Source organism: Rhincodon typus, chromosome 25 (assembly GCF_021869965.1).
Source record: "Rhincodon typus isolate 14 chromosome 25, sRhiTyp1.1, whole genome shotgun sequence".
Lineage (NCBI taxonomy): Eukaryota > Metazoa > Chordata > Chondrichthyes > Orectolobiformes > Rhincodontidae > Rhincodon > Rhincodon typus.
The window spans coordinates 39746775-39762539 of record NC_063356.1 but is presented as its reverse complement, the minus strand read 5'-3'; the positions used below and the strand labels follow the sequence as shown (position 1 = coordinate 39762539).

The 15765-nt window shown below is 45.4% G+C and overlaps 1 protein-coding gene across 6 annotated transcripts in view; it reads right to left on the bottom strand.

Moving 5' to 3' along the window:
• LOC109918028 (DENN domain-containing protein 2C-like) overlaps nt 1-15765 on the bottom strand; it is a 107707-nt gene that overhangs the window by 10575 nt on the left and 81367 nt on the right. For 5 of the 6 annotated variants that reach the window (XM_048611903.1, XM_048611902.1, XM_048611900.1 and 2 more), the window contains 6 exons: nt 15040-15117; nt 12653-12793; nt 4938-5086; nt 3209-3386; nt 2441-2482; nt 835-946 (listed from right to left, as the gene is read on the bottom strand). In XM_048611903.1, the coding sequence (XP_048467860.1) occupies nt 835-946; nt 2441-2482; nt 3209-3386; nt 4938-5086; nt 12653-12793; nt 15040-15117 (700 nt within the window). Of the gene's footprint in view, nt 1-258; nt 947-2440; nt 2483-3208; nt 3387-4937; nt 5087-12652; nt 12794-15039; nt 15118-15765 lie in introns of those variants that run through there. The other variant, XM_048611904.1, reaches the window with a different exon arrangement.

The following is a 15765-nucleotide window of genomic DNA, read 5'->3' as shown; positions in this document are numbered from 1 at the left end:
CTTGACCTGTCCGTCCTCCCTGGACTGACCTATCCCCTTCCTAACTCCCTACCTACACTCACCTTTACTGGCTCCATCCCCGCCTCTTCGACCTGTTTGTTTCCTCTCCACCTATCCTCTCCTCTATCCCTCTTCTATCCGCCTCCCACTCTCTCCCTATTTATTTCGGAACCCCCTTCCCCTCCCCCTTTTCTGATGTAGGGTCTAGGCCCGAAACGTCAGCCTCTCTGCTCCTACGATGCTGCTTGGCCTGCTGTGTTCATCCAGCCCTGCACCTTGTTGTCTCGGATTCTCCAGCATCTGCAGTTCCTACTATCTCTCATTAAACTCTGATTCTGGAATTTAGTTTTTGAAATAACTCAATGTAAATAGAACTCTAATATTGTGACTGTGCAGTCAGTATCATCCAGGAGGCTGTGAAATTAATTAATCTGAACGGTATTATCAGTATTGAGAGAATAATCCTTTGTAAGACTCAAAATTGAGTGATGTAGTGCAAGGGTGAAACTGATCAATGAGAAATGGCAGGATCGTTATACTCAAAGGCAGTTTCCAGTCCCTTAACTGTCTTATTGAATCTGACACAACTTTGCCCGGACCTTGAATGTATTACATTGTTTAAGTTTCTTTAATTACACACAGCAGTCCTGGATATTCTCAAACCCAAACTCAGGCTGATGGGGGACGTGGGGGCTAGGGGGTTCTTCGGACCCCTTCCTCTACCCAATGTCCTGAGCCACGTTGAGGTTCCAAAAGCTCCTGCTTTTCCTCGGTCACTCTTATTGCCCGATAGGAAACACTAATGAAGGCAGGTGACAGTTCCCTCTTACTCACCATCCATATCATCCACATCCTCTCGTGCAGTTAGCATTTCAGATCGCTGCTCGAGGATCTGCTCCAGCGCAGCTTGTAGCTTGTGTGGAAGAATGGAATCTTCATCATTCATCTGGAGGGGGAGTTGGGGGAAATACAAAATCAGGAACAATTACAGACACTGTGCCGTGAAGAAATTTAAAGGCAGTAGGTCGCAGTGACCATGCTGTGTCACCAGAGGGGGCCATACACTCCACATTTCAGCAGCGAGTGTGTGGTCTTCACATGGACTGATGTGAAATTATTTCAAGAAATGTCATGACCAATGGACAAACTGGACATAATATCCACACCAAATGGTCACTGACATGTTTTGGTTAACATTCATGAAGTAATACTACAAACTGCTGTGAATTAAATTGTTACACAGCTACATAATGGTCAGAATGTGACAGGGTGATCACTGATCCCCTCAAGGTCAACAGCCCCACCCCCTTGAAATAATTGGGAAACATCACAAAATCGTCACGCAGAGGAACACACTGAGGTTTAGGGCTGGAAAAGATTCTGAGGTTCATCTGAAAGTCCAGCAATAAACAGCCCCTCAACCGCCATTCCCTCTCACTTTCCCCACTCCCATCTGCCCCCTTGGCTTTTGCATTCTACAAATGCTCAATCCTTTTGTGTGACCCGCATAGCCCCATGCCTACAATTCTGAACATCTTGGGGCTGAATTTCTGTCAACATTAACACACTGCTTTCCTCTCTCCATCGACACTGCCAGACCTGCTGAGTTTCTCCAGCAATTTTGGAACTCCTTCAATGCCAGATGATGCAGAGCAGATGTCACCAGGATTGGATCCACCAGGGCAGAGAGCTCATTGGTTAGGGGGAGGGGGGGGCGTGGTCTGTTTCGGAACTGCCCCAGTCACAATTTGGGATGTTCAGATTGTGGAGTCCATGGCCACGCCCTTTCCTGGGCCTTCCTCAAAGTGTTTGAGGGCTGTCTAGAATTTCCATGGAAACCTGGGATTTTATCACCTTGGGTCAGGTGCAAGGTTTACAGTTGGCAATGTTTGTCATCAACCAGGAGGGATGCAGTCAAGTGGTGGCATCGACACCAGATTGGAGCGTGTGGACGAACTGCAGGAGGTTGTTTGCTTGCAAGAAAAGGATTGGACAATCTGTGCTGCGAGGGTTCTAGGACCCTGGGACAACCAGGTAACGATGTAATGGAACTGCTCCTCACTGGGTACAATGCTGCCTGCATTGTGCTATTAAAGAGGAAAGAGAGAAAGGCGGAGGGCTAGCAAAATAAACGTGAAATAAAGGGCTATGAGGCTTGTTTACAGAAATGTATTCATTTTGAGGATGTGGGCATTGCCAATTACCCATCCTCAACAGCCCTCAAGGAGGTGGTACTGAGCCGCCACCTTGAACTGCCACAGTTTTTATGGTATAGGTAGAGCCACAGTGCTGGGAGGGAGCAAGTAAAACTACATAAATATCGATATTCCTGGGACCTACCCGAGCCTGAATATTCCTGGGACCTACCCGAGCCTGAATATTACTGGGGGTACCTCTCGAAAGAGTCGAGCTTTCATACACAGGAGAGTACTGTACTCACTTGTCTCAGGAACCTGTCAGCGCACAGATCAACCACCAACACCTGAAATACACACAAATTGACAAATAACAGCGTTAGAACCTTCCCAGGCCATCCACTTTATACACTATACAGGGATTGGGTGTGTGGGGTTGGTCTGGGCAGGGTGCTCATCGGAGGGTTGGTGTGGATTTGACAGGCCGAATGTTGAAGTGTGCAAAAAGGTGCAGTCAATTGTGCACAGCAAGCTCCCACACACAGCAACGTGTCAGGGACCCGGTCACTATTCTGTGTAATCATTGATTGAGGAATAAATGATGCCCACAACTTCAGGATGGGTCTCTGGTTTTTATCACTGGATCACACAGAATCTTTTAGAGACAACTAAGGTGTTGCCTCTGCCTTGGTTTAGCATTATTTCCAAAGCAGCACATCTCCGACAGCACGGCACTCCCTCGGCGCTGACCCTCCGGCTCTCATATGCACACGGCCCTCCCAGACTGGCCACCTCTCACGTGCGCACGGCCCTCCCAGACTGACCCCTCTCTCGTGTGCACGGCCCTCCCAGACTGACCACTCTCACGTACACACGGCCCTCAGGCTGACCACCCTGAAGGAACACACACACTTTCTCTTAACATCCTGTCCGGACTCCTTTTTGGACGGTAACATTAACATTGAATTGTTGAAATTTAAGCAAAATTTGACACCAATTTTCTCCTCTGAACCTTGCCACTTTACTTTCCCAGGACTTAACAAGCACTTTCCCAAGGTATGCAATGCTCTCACCTCCTCTATGGGCAGATCATTCAATTGAGGCAGCGAGCTTGATAGAATTCCGATAAGGAAAGGAGTAGGAGAACAAACGATATCGATCATGACAGCTGGAAGCACAGGGATGTAGGTGTGCTGCCAGGTGAACGGGTACAACATGGCAATGACAGCATGCCCACATTTAGAGAGTGTGCTGGAAAACAAGAGAAAGACTGATAAATCCACCCATCATTGAACAGGGAGACAGCGACAATAAATGTGACCAGGATTCAGAGATGGAGCAGAGAAATGAAACTGGGAGGGATTTACACAAGCACATGCTAATGGCTTTAATATATTATCATTACATTCCCAGGCATGGAGATGAGCCGTGACTCGCTGCCTACAGTAGGGAATTAATTCAACAGTGAAATATTTCTGGAGGACGTTTAATCATTTTGATGCAAACATCAAGGGTAAACCAGCAAATTAGCAATTTTGCGGCCAAATTTAAAACTTCTTTGTTTAAATCTCACATGTATAAATGATTAGTGAGGTTGGCTCAATGGGGTGGAGTATAATACCGGTGATAAGGATCACAGAAACATGAATGATAGAAAATAAACAAACATAGCAAACAAGATTTAAATTTGACAAAGGGGACTGGCTGCAAGGCTGCAGAATAAGATCATTACTCCACAGTCAGATGTGGTAGTGAGTCAGATTATGAGACCAGCACATTACTGTATGCAGTGTCTGCACAGACCCAAATTTTGGGATTAAGGGGAGCTGATGGTGCAGTGGTGATGTCACTAAGCTAATAATTCAGAAGCAAAGGCTAATACCCAGGGACGTGGGTTCAAATCCCACCCCTGCAGCTGATGGAATTTAAATTCAGTTTACTCCCGAGTGTGTAGAACTAGTCTCAGTAATGCTGACTACAAACCATTGTCAATTGTAAAAACTGATCCAGTTTCCTAACAGTCTTTAGGGAGAGGGAGATCTGCCATCTTTAGCCACATTTGCTGACTTGTATCGCTATATACTTGGCTCTTAACTGCTTTCTAACAAGGCTAAGTAAGCCACTCAGGACAATTAGATATGGCCACAAATGCTGGCCCTGTAGGTGATCCCATGAAAGAATAATGGGGGAAAAGAGAGATTAAAATTCACAGCAAAATAAAAGGCCATTTGGCCCAACTGTACCGCACTGACTTTTATACAGGATTCCTATCCTAGCCGCATAATCGAGTCCAATCACTGTATTCTTGATTTGATTTGATTTATTTTTATCACATATACCTAGGTACAGTGAAAAGCTTTGTTTTGCGTGCAGTACGGGCAGATTATACCATACAAAGTGCATTAGGGTGATAGAACAGAGCAAGGAATACAATGTTACGATGCAGAGAAGGTGCACAGAGTGAGATCAACATCAAGTTTGAAACTTGAGGTCCATTTAGGAGTCTAATAACAGCAGGCAAAATGCTGTTCTTGAACCTGTTGGTATATGTGTTTAAGCTGTTGTACCTTCTATTTTGTATCTTTATTCTATCCACCATCATGTATTTGCCATCCTCTTTGATATATTAATATTATTTGCTCTGTGGTAGAGAGCTCCACATTCTCACCAGGCTGCAGGTGAGCAGGTTTCCCCTGGGTGACTGGATTAATGGGTCAGCACTGTATACAAATAAGCCCTGGTTTACGCTGACGATATTAGTATCCCCTCAGATATCACACCGAGCTGATTTCTTCTCCACACCTGAGCTTGTCTGCAATGAAAATCACTCTCCGCTCCAGGAGCAGCGAGGCAAACACGTGGATCACATGCCGAACGTTCAAACAACCAAACAGGCATTCAAAATCAACATGTTCCAGTCTCGAATCGGTTGGTCTGCACAGTTGAATCACCTGAGGAAGAGGAGCCTGGTGTCAATTTAGGCCATTTTTATTACAGCTTCATTGGCAACAGATAACAGCAATGACAAGCAGCAGCGCTCAGTACAAAAATCGATCGTATGAAAACCCCAGGCTCCTCCATTACAACATCATGCTGCAATTGGAAGAGCTGAAAGTGGATTATTTTATGGATGAAAGTTTAACAAGGTCAGGCCTGCAATCACTGGAGTTTCAAAGAGGTGATCTCATTAAAACATAAGGTTTTAAGGGGATCTGACAAAGGTGAATGTTAAGGACATTTCTTCTTGTGGGAAAGACTAGAACTTACCAGGATGCTGCCTGAAACGAAGGGTTTCAGTTATAAGGAGAGACTGGATAGGCTGGGACTTTTTTCACTGGAGCATAGAAGGTTGAGAGTTGACCTTATAGAGGTTTATAAAATAATGAGAAGTACAGATAATGTGAACGGCAGGTGTCTTTTCCCTAGGGTGGGGGATTTCAAGATGAGGGGGCATATTTTTAATGGAAGGGGAGAGGGATTTAAAAAAGACACGAAGGGCAATTCTGTTTTTTTTTTTAACACACACAGTTCATGTGTGGAATGAACTTCCAGAGGAAGTGGTGGATGTGGGTACAGTTACAACGTTTAAAAGACATTTCGATAAATACAAATAAGAAATGTTTGGAGGGATATGGGCCAAGCACAGGCAGGTGGGACTAGTTTAGTTTGGGATTATACTTGGTATGGTCTGGTTGAAATGAAAGGTCTGTTTCTGTGCTGAATAACTTTATAACTTGACTATACAGTTCTTAAAACAAAAAAAGTCTGCCATTTAAGATAGAGATGAGGAGCTATTGTCATCTCTTGGAAGGCTGTGACCCTGTGGAATTCTCTTAGGCCATAAGAAATAGGAACAGGAATAGGCCATTCGGCCCCTTGAGCCCGCTCTGCTGCTCAATAGGATCATGGCTCCCTGCAGAATGCTGGAATTTTGCACCCATAAATCTTTTTAAGGTAGGAGTAACAGAGATTCTGGGTTCAAAGGGCATCGGGGACAGCCAGGAAGTTTGAGTTCAGACCAGAATCAGATTTTGTTTAATTCATTCACAGGATGTGACTAACTGGGCCAGCATTTATTGTCCATTCCTAATTGCTCAGAGGGCAGTTAGAAGTGCTGTGGGTCTGGAGTCACATGTAGGCCAGACCAGATGAGGATGATTTCCTTCTCTGAAGGACATTAATGAAACAGATGGATTTTTTCCGACAATCAACACTGGATTCATGGTTATCATTTGACTCCAGATTTTTTTTTTTTAATATTGAATTCAAATTCCACCATCTGCTGTGGCTAGATTCGAACCCATGTCCCCAGAACATTAGCCGGGTCTCTGGATTAATAGTCCAACAATAATACCACTAAGCTATCTTCTCCCGGTGATCTTGTTTTGAATGGTGGAGCACGCTGAAGGGATCAGATGGCCGACTTGTGTCTTAACCTGTAAGTTCACTTTGTTACGCCTGTGACAGGAGGAATGATAAGGGTGGGGGAAGATGGGAGGAATCAAGACCCATTACTCCACGAGCTACATCGTTATTACATATGTATTGAATCAATCACTGAAAGGGCCAATATTGTCCAGGACAGTGGGGAGAACACCTCTGCAATTTATGAAGTAGTATCACGGAATCTTTCATATCCACGTGAGGGACAGACAGGTCCTCAGTTTAACATCTCACCTGAAAGATAGTTGCTCCAACTGTGCAGCACTCCCTCAGTACAGTACTGCATTGGAATAACTGACCATAGTTGTATTGTCAGGGACAGACAATGGTCTAGGGGTATTGTCATTACTTGGGTCTCTGGATCACTAGTTTAACATTCTGGGAACCCGTGTTCAAATCCCACCACAGCAGATAGCAGAATTTCGACTCAATAAAAAATAATTTAATGATGACCATGAAAACATTGTAGATTGTCATAAACACTCAATCCATCCTGGTAAGGTCTACATATGACTCCAGACCCACTGATATGTGGTTGACTCTCGAGTGCTGTCTGAAATGACCACCCCGTTATCTCCAGGGGCAACATAAATGATAAATAAAAAACAAAGAATCAAAAAATATGTTATTAGTGGTGTTAGCCAGCACCAGTAACTAATAGTGGTAACCAGTGACTACAAGTGTTACCATGTGCCGTGATGTATAAGTAGATGGGCTGGCTACAGGAATATCTCACTGTGTTTCTGTTCAAGCCATAGGCCATTAAAGCAGACACTAAGCTGCGGTTGTGGGAAGCTGTTTGTTTTTTTTTTACATAAAGTCTCTACAGATGTGAAAATAAACTTCCTCAATGAGCTTGGGCAATTTTATCACGGACAGAATAAACCGAGAGAATTCCTCAGGCTTGACTCTCTCCAGTAAACAGTGCGTGCTCATTATATCTGGTTTCCATGGAGATGACATCCAGAACGAGCTGGTGGATGCCAGATCAGCAGCAACAGGTCTCTGGGAAACTGACGATTCATTAACAATCTTCCTGATAAAGTCCAATTAGAGGGCAAAGACTGATCCTGGGTGGTCTCCACAGATCGATAGTCTACCGCAGCAGGTTAAAATTAGAAGCTGTCGTTGAAAGGAGGAACTGGTAGATTTTCAAGCTATCACTTGGTTAACTTTCCTGGGGGCGGGGTGAAATGCTGAACACAACAGGCTAATGAAAATGAGAAAGCTTGTAATAAAGTTTTAGGTTACATTTCTGACCTATTATTTTTGCATTAAAACCCCCATCTGCTACCAACTGATCCAAAAATGCACTTATTAACTTGCACCAACCTATTAATGTGAGAAATGTGAGCATGAGTAGGCCATTCAGCCCAACAATAAAATCACGCCTGATCCTTCCTGCCATAGCCCTTGTCAACTTCAATCAAAAATCTGTCTAAAAACCTTCATTGCTCTGTGTCAAATTCCAAATATCAATGATTCCCAAACAGAAGACATTTCTCATCATCTTAAATAGGATTCCTGATATTTTGAAACTGTGCCCCCTCTCTCCAAATATTCCCCATGAGGGGAAATGTCGTCTCAGCATCTGCCTCAGAATCTTAGGTTTTAATAAGATCACACGTTTCCTCATAAGATAACCTCTCCTCTTGCCCGGAATCGGCATAGTCAATTTTCTCTGAACTGTCTCCTATACAAGTATATCCTTCTTGAAGTAAGGAGACTAAAACTGTACACAGTACTCCAGATGATGTCTAGTTATAGACTTCCGTATATTCACCTCTCTCCTTGCAATAAAAGCCAATATTCCATGTGCCTCGCTAACTATTTGAAAGGTGCCTTAATTGTACCTTCCACTCCTACAAAATGGAATTGGCAGACAGGTCCTAAATTCTTAGTTGCAGCTCTCTTTAGATAAAGGAACATTTTAGCTTTTGCTGAAGAGACATGAATGCTGTTAAAGCTCTTCATCTTCCAGAAGGCATTTGACAAGGTGCCCCACAAAAGGTTAATACACAAGATAAGATCACATGGGGTTAGAGGTAATTTATTAGTCTGGATAGAGGATTGGCTAACCAACAAAATGTACAGAGTTGGGATAAATGTGTCTTTTTGGAGCAGATAGAATGTACTACAGCCAAATTTGTAGGTGATACTAAAATGGGTGGGAAAGTATTATGCAGTGAAGAAATAAAAAATAAAATCAGATAGGTGAACGGGGCCAAAAGTTTGCAGATGGAGTTTAACTTTGCTAAGTGTCAGATTATCCATTTTGGTCGGTGGAATAGAAAAGCAACTGGTTTTCTAAATGGAGAGAAACTTCAAATTGCTTTTGTGCAGAGGGATGTGTGTCCTCATACATGAATCACAGAAAATTAGTGTGCAGGAAAGGCAAGTAATAAGGAAGGCAAATGGAATTTTGCCATTTATTGATAAAAGAGTAGGGTATAAAAGCAGAGAAGTGTTGCCACAACTGGACAAGGTCTTAGTGAGACTGCACCTGGAGTACCGTACAGAGTTTTGGTCCCCTTACTTGTGGGGGGATAGAGTCATATAGTCATACAGCACAGAAACAGATCCTCAGTACAACTCATCCATGCTGGCCAAGTTTCTCAAACAAAACTAGTCCCACTTGCCCACGTTTGGCCCACATCTCTCTAAACCTTTTCTAATCATGTACCTGTCTAAATGTCTTTTAAATGTTGTAACTGTCCCTGCATCTACCACTTCCTCCGACAGTTCATTCCAAATATGAACCACCCTCTGTGTGAAAAGGCTGTCCCTCAGGTCCCTTTCAAATCTTTCTCCTCTCATCTTAAAAATACGCCCCCACCCTAGGGAAAAGATCTTTGTTTTATCCACCTTATCTATATCCCTCATGATTTTATAAACCTCTATAAGGTCACTCCTCAACCTCCTACGCTCCAGTGAAAAATGTCTCAGCATACGGAGCTCCTCTTTATAACTCAAACCCTCAAATCCCGGCAACATCCTTGTAAATCTTTTCTGAACCCTTTCCCAATTTAATAATATCCCTCGTATAGCAGGGCAATCAGTTCTGTACACAGTACTCCAAAAGTGGCCTCACCAACCTGGATAATCTCAACATGTCCCAACCCCTTCACTCAATGGCCTAAGCAATGAAAGCAAGTGTGCCTAAACATCTTCTTAACCACCCTGTCTATCTGTGACGCATATTACAAAGAACTACGTATCTGAATCCTAGGTTAACAACACCACCCAGGGCCCTACCATTAACTGTATAAGTCCTGCCTTTGTTCATTTTACCAAAATGCATTACCTCACATTTATGGATGAGGGTAAAGAGGTTGATGTGGTGTATATGGATTTCAGTAAAGCGTTTGATAAGGTTCCCCATGGTAGGCTATTGCAGAAAATACGGAGGCATGGGATTGAGGGTGATTTAGCGGTTTGGATCAGAAATTGGCTAGCTGTAAGAAGACAGAGGGTGGTGGTTGATGGGAAATGTTCATCCTGGAGTTCAGTTACTCGTGGTGTACCTCAAGGATCTGTTTTGGGGCCACTGCTGTTTGTCATTTTTATAAATGACCTGGATGAGGGCGTAGAAGGACGGGTTAGTAAATTTGCGGATGACACCAAAGTCGGTGGAGTTGTGGATAGTGCGGAAGGATGTTGCAGGTTACAGAGGGACATAGATAAGCTGCAGAGCTGGGCTGAGAGGTGGCAAATGGAGTTTAATGTGGAAAAGTGTGAGGTGATTCACTTTGGAAGGAGTAACAGGAATACAGAGTACTGGGCTAATGGTAAGATTCTTGGTAGTGTGGATGAGCAGAAAGATCTCGGTGTCCATGTGCATAGATCACTGAAAGTTGCCACCCAGGTTGATAGCGTTGTTAAGAAGGTGTACGGTGTGTTAGGTTTTATTGGTAGAGGGATTGAGTTTCGGAGCCATGAGGTCATGTTGCAGCTGTACAAAACTGTGGTGCGGCCGCACTTGGAGTATTGCGTACAGTTCTGGTCACCGCATTATAGGAAGGATGTGGAAGCATTGGAAAGGGTGCAGAGGAGATTTACCAGGATGTTGCCTGGTATGGAGGGAAGGTCTTATGAGGAAAGGCTGAGGGTCTTGAGGCTGTTTTTGTTAGAGAGAAGAAGGTTAAGAGGTGACTTAATAGAGACATACAAGATGATCAGAGGATTAGATAGGGTGGACCGTGGGAGCCTTTTTCCTCGGATGGTGATGGCTAGCACGAGGGGACATAGCTTTAAATTGAGGGGTGATAGATATAGGACAGATGTCAGAGGTAGGTTCTTTACTCAGAGGGTAGTAAGGGCGTGGAATGCCTTGCCTGCAAAAATAGTAGACTCGCCCACTTTAAGGGCATTTAAATGGTCATTGGATAAACATATGGATGATAATGGAACAGTGTAGGTTAGATGGGCTTCAGATTGGTTTCACAGGTCGGCGCAACATCGAGGGCCGAAGGGCCTGTACTGCGCTGTAATGTTCTATGTTCTATCCAAATTAAACTCAATCTGCTATTGCTCAGCCCATTGATCAAGATCTCTTTTAATCTTAGATAACCTTTATACTGTCCCCCACACCACCAACTTCACATTTTCACCCAGTCAAAGTTATGACTTGGAGTCCCAGCCACGCCTGTCTCTTTACAGGGTTTCTGGAACATTCCTTACTCCTGTCCTACTGAGACCACGCCCCATCCACAAATCTTCCTCCATTTCAACATTGATGTCTTCGCTGCTGCTTCCTGCTCTTGTTCGGAATTGGAAACATTCATCAGTTTTGTTCTCATTTTCACCTTGCTCCCACCTTCACCTGGCCCATCTCCTCAACAGCTGTTTCCATTTGAGGATAGGCAGGCCACTGAAAATTCTGAAGACAAATCTTATTGGACTCAAAACTCTATCTCTTTGCACAGACGCTGCCAGGCCTGCTGAGTTTCTCCAGTATTCCGTGTGTATGTTTGCTCCAGATTTCCAGCATCCACAGACTTTTACTTTTGCTTTTACTTTAGCAATCCAGAATACCAGGGACATGGGTTCGCATCCCATTCTGGGCAGGTCATAGAATTTGAATTCAATGAATTCTGAGAATTAAGAAGCTAGCCTAAAGGCGACATTGTCATAAACATCTACCTGGTCCACAAAAATCTTGTGTTCAGGAAAGATACAAAAACAAAGGAAATTACGGCATAGGAACAGGCCCTTCGGCCCTCCAAGCCTGCACCGACATGCTGCCCATCACAACTAAAACCCCCTACCCTTCCAGGGACTGTATCCCTCTATTCCCATCCTATTCATATATTTGTCAAAACGCCCTTTAAAAGTCACTATAGTATCTGCTTCCACTACCTCCCCCCGCAGCAAGTTCCAGGCACCCACCACCCTCTGTGTAAAAAAACTTGCCTCGTACATCTCCTTTAAACCTTGCCCCTCGCACCTTAAACCCATGGCCCCTGGTAACTGACTCTTCCACCCTGGGAAAAAGCTTCTGACTGTCCAGTCTGTCCACGCCCTTCATAATCTTGTAGATCTCTATCAGGTCGCCACTCAACCTCCATTGTTCCAGTGAGAATAACCCAAGTTTCTCCAACCTCTCCTCATAGCTAATGCCCTCCATACCAGGTAACATCCTGGTAAGTCTTTTCTGTACCCTCTCCAAAGCCACCATATCCTTCTGGTAGTGTGGCGACCAGAATTGAACACAATATTCCAAATGTGGCCTAACTAAGGTTCTATAAAGCTGCAACATTACCGCCAATTTTTAACCTCAGTGCCCCGGCTGATGGAGGCAAAAATATGTGCTGTCCTTATCTGGTCTGGCCTACACGTAACTGCCAGCGAAAATGGTTGACTCTGAATTGCCGTCTGTTCACTCGGTGATCAAAATGTCAGCCTTGCCACACCAACATCCCACGTAAGAAAGACACAAATGGATCAAACCCTCCACCGGCCAATCGCACTGCACCTTCCCACCTCCCCCACCCCCAACGAGCCCAGCTCGCCCAACCCAATGTGGATATTTCACCCAGGCTCGACAGGCTCAGAGTAAACATTTTGATTGTCACCTCATTCCCGGACCCTGGTAGGAAGTTCTTGACGGTGATAAGTCGGCCTGGCGCTGGGAACGGAGCCTCCATCACGCTGCGCATGAACGGGTAGACGAGAGCCGGGGAGATCTCCCTACGCTTCTCCACTTCATCCAGAATCTGGGGCACACACACACAGAGAGAAGCTGATCAGAGGTGGGGGATATCTGTCTGGATGAAGACTCATGCAGTCTGGCAATAACTGGGGGAGTGCAGGCAGGGCCTATGATCCAGGATCACACTCCTGTGGGGAACGCCACTGTTCATCCGAACAACTCAACATTTCCCAACACTCTAACACCAAGTTCACATGGGGCAAATCACATTGTGGCTAAGACACAATCAGTTCTTTCTAATAATGGATCAACAGGGTGAGGTTCTCCAGGAAAATAGATGATGTTCTGGTAGGGTAGAGAGAATGCAGAGCAATTTGGTTTAATGGGGCACTTCGTATTAAATCAGTTTATGTATGTACTGAGATCAGAGGCTCGATAGCAACTGCAGATAACGTTTGACGCAGTGGTCTGTTTCTGACTTGGTTTGGGTGAAGATTCACCAATCGTGGATCATAATCTCACGGCTTTCAGTGCCGCTTCCAAACAGACTCGGGACCTGATTGCATGTTCCTGATGCAACAATATTCTTAGTTGCTCCCGAATGAAGGCCAAACTTTGGAGCCAATAGCCCAAGGTAATTTTCAGCTAAATTGTGTGAGAGATAAGTTCAACAATATGACATTGTGGGTGATCAGCCTTCTCCCTCTCCACAAAGACAAGGGAAAGCTGCCAAGGAAAACATTCAGAATCTCCTCAAAATACACCAGGCCCCAGGCCAGAAACAACAGGCCGAGAGAATGCTCCATCTCCCAGTGGCTTCCGGTCTATTTCCTACTTTAGCACATCCGAGTTTTGTTTGGTCAGGAATGCTTCGTGGACTTTAATCGGGGGGATTAAGCATCAGAATTGAACATCCGGGATTTTGATGGAAGCTCACAGACCTCCCTCAGGTGGGGGTGGGGTTCTGATCAGGAAGTGGAGATGGAGATATTTATAACCTTAGCCTTGTTTTAGTCCACCACACAGTGACAGACACCCACCCCTGACACACACACCCACCCCCGACAAACTCTTAGATTTCCTACAGTGCAGATTGTGGCTATTTGGCCTATTGAGCCTGCACTGACCCTCCAAAGAGCATCCCATCCTCAGCCACACACCCACCATCCTATCCCTGTAACCCTGTATTTCCCAAGGCTAGTCCACCTAGCCTGCATATCCCGGACACTCTGGGCAATTTAGCATGGCCAATCCACCTACTCTGCACATTTTAGGAATGTGGGAGGAAAGCCACGTGGAAAGGGGGAGATTGTGCAAACTTGATAAATACCGTCCGAGGGTGGAATTGAACCCGAGCCCCTGGCACTATGAGGCAGCAGTGCTAAACACTGAGCCACTGTCCACTCACTCCCTACACCCCCCCCACTGATTCAAACACACCGCCCTTCCTGGATAGAGGACCCTGGTGATATCAACTACTGAGGTCAGGGTCCTTTCTGCTTGAAGCAGTGACCAGAACTTCGTGAACTTACTTCAACCCAGACTTCTTTTTGCAGGGGGTGGGGGGTGTGGTGGAACAGCGAAAATGGGGAGGCCAATATACTCACAATGAGATTTTCATCACGTTAACGGTGCTATGTAAATCCAAGTTGTTGTTGCGAAGTTAAAACTAACAGGAAAGTGAGAGGCACCTGCTGTTTGTAGCAGGTGAGGGTTTCATCACAAGTGGTAATGGAGGCAAGATCACACACGTTTGTGGACACTTGTGTGCTGTCTGTCCAGGGGCTGTAGTTGAGGCGGAAACATTGTGAACGTCGGAGGTCAGGTTATTTGGTTGAAGCCGATGGAATGGAGGAGATCATGGAGCAGTGGAAAGTGAGGGGGGATTCAGACTGCTTTCTGTCATGGAGACTAACTGGCGACACAGTCCATGTCAGCCAGATGCCTGGAGTCTGAGCTGTTTGTGTTAAGATTCAATTCCAGAGTTCTGAGCAAAACAAAACCCAAACAGCATGGGTCCTCACCAAGTAGAAACGAACAGGATTGACGAGATTGAGAAGAACAAGTTTTATAGAAAATACTTGTCAGGTACAAGCTGTGCTGAAGCTGCAGGCCAAAAGGATTTGTATGGTGGCAGGGATCAGCTGGTGTTAGGCAGCCTCATTGGCACTATTCTCCATTCAGTAAATTCTTCAACAGGGCAATGCCCAGAAGGCACTCCAATAGCTGGGGCTGGCGGTGATGTTAGGGGGAGGTCTTTAACACAGGACGTTGGCATGGGTGAGCAATTTGAATTTCAGATCTGCTCACCTTCGAGAAGAGGTTGAAGCAACCGAGCCGACTGATGATACAGTAAACTTCTGGCAATCTTTTCCCTTTCCCATTTGGCTGAAAGCGACACAAATAAGGACAGGAAAGTTAAGGGAGGCAGCCAAACAGTTTGGTGGCATCATAATAAAAAATACTGGCCAAAAGTGGCAAGTCATGCCACCCACCAACCCACACCGGCTTAGTACACCATTCCCATCCCACATTGTGAATAGTTCATTCTACCCTAGCCGCCCGCCACTACCACCAACGAGTGTCTCAGTCCAACCACCACTTTCCCCTGCCTTACCCCCCACCCCCCACCTCTCCCTGACCCAGCCTGCAAATGGCACAGTCCACCCCTCTGGAACCAGCTCCCACCCAACAAGTGGCTCAGTCCAACCTCCTCCCACCTTCACCCGGTCTCCTATCGAGTGGTTCTGCCCACCCTATCACCAGCCTCAACACCCCCATCAACCCAAATAGTGGCTTCACCCCCCCCCAACCATCATTAATCCATCCCAATTCTACCTACAGCAAGGCATCAGTCCACGTACCAACCCGAATGGTTCAATCCAAATCACCCCCCCCACCCCGTTCACCACACACAGAATGATACAATGCAATTCCCATGGTGAATGGTTTGTGCCACCATGCACTGCCCCACCCCATACTGCGATTGGCTCAGTCCTGCCCTCACTCCTCTCTGCCTCTTGCCCCTAGTCATTG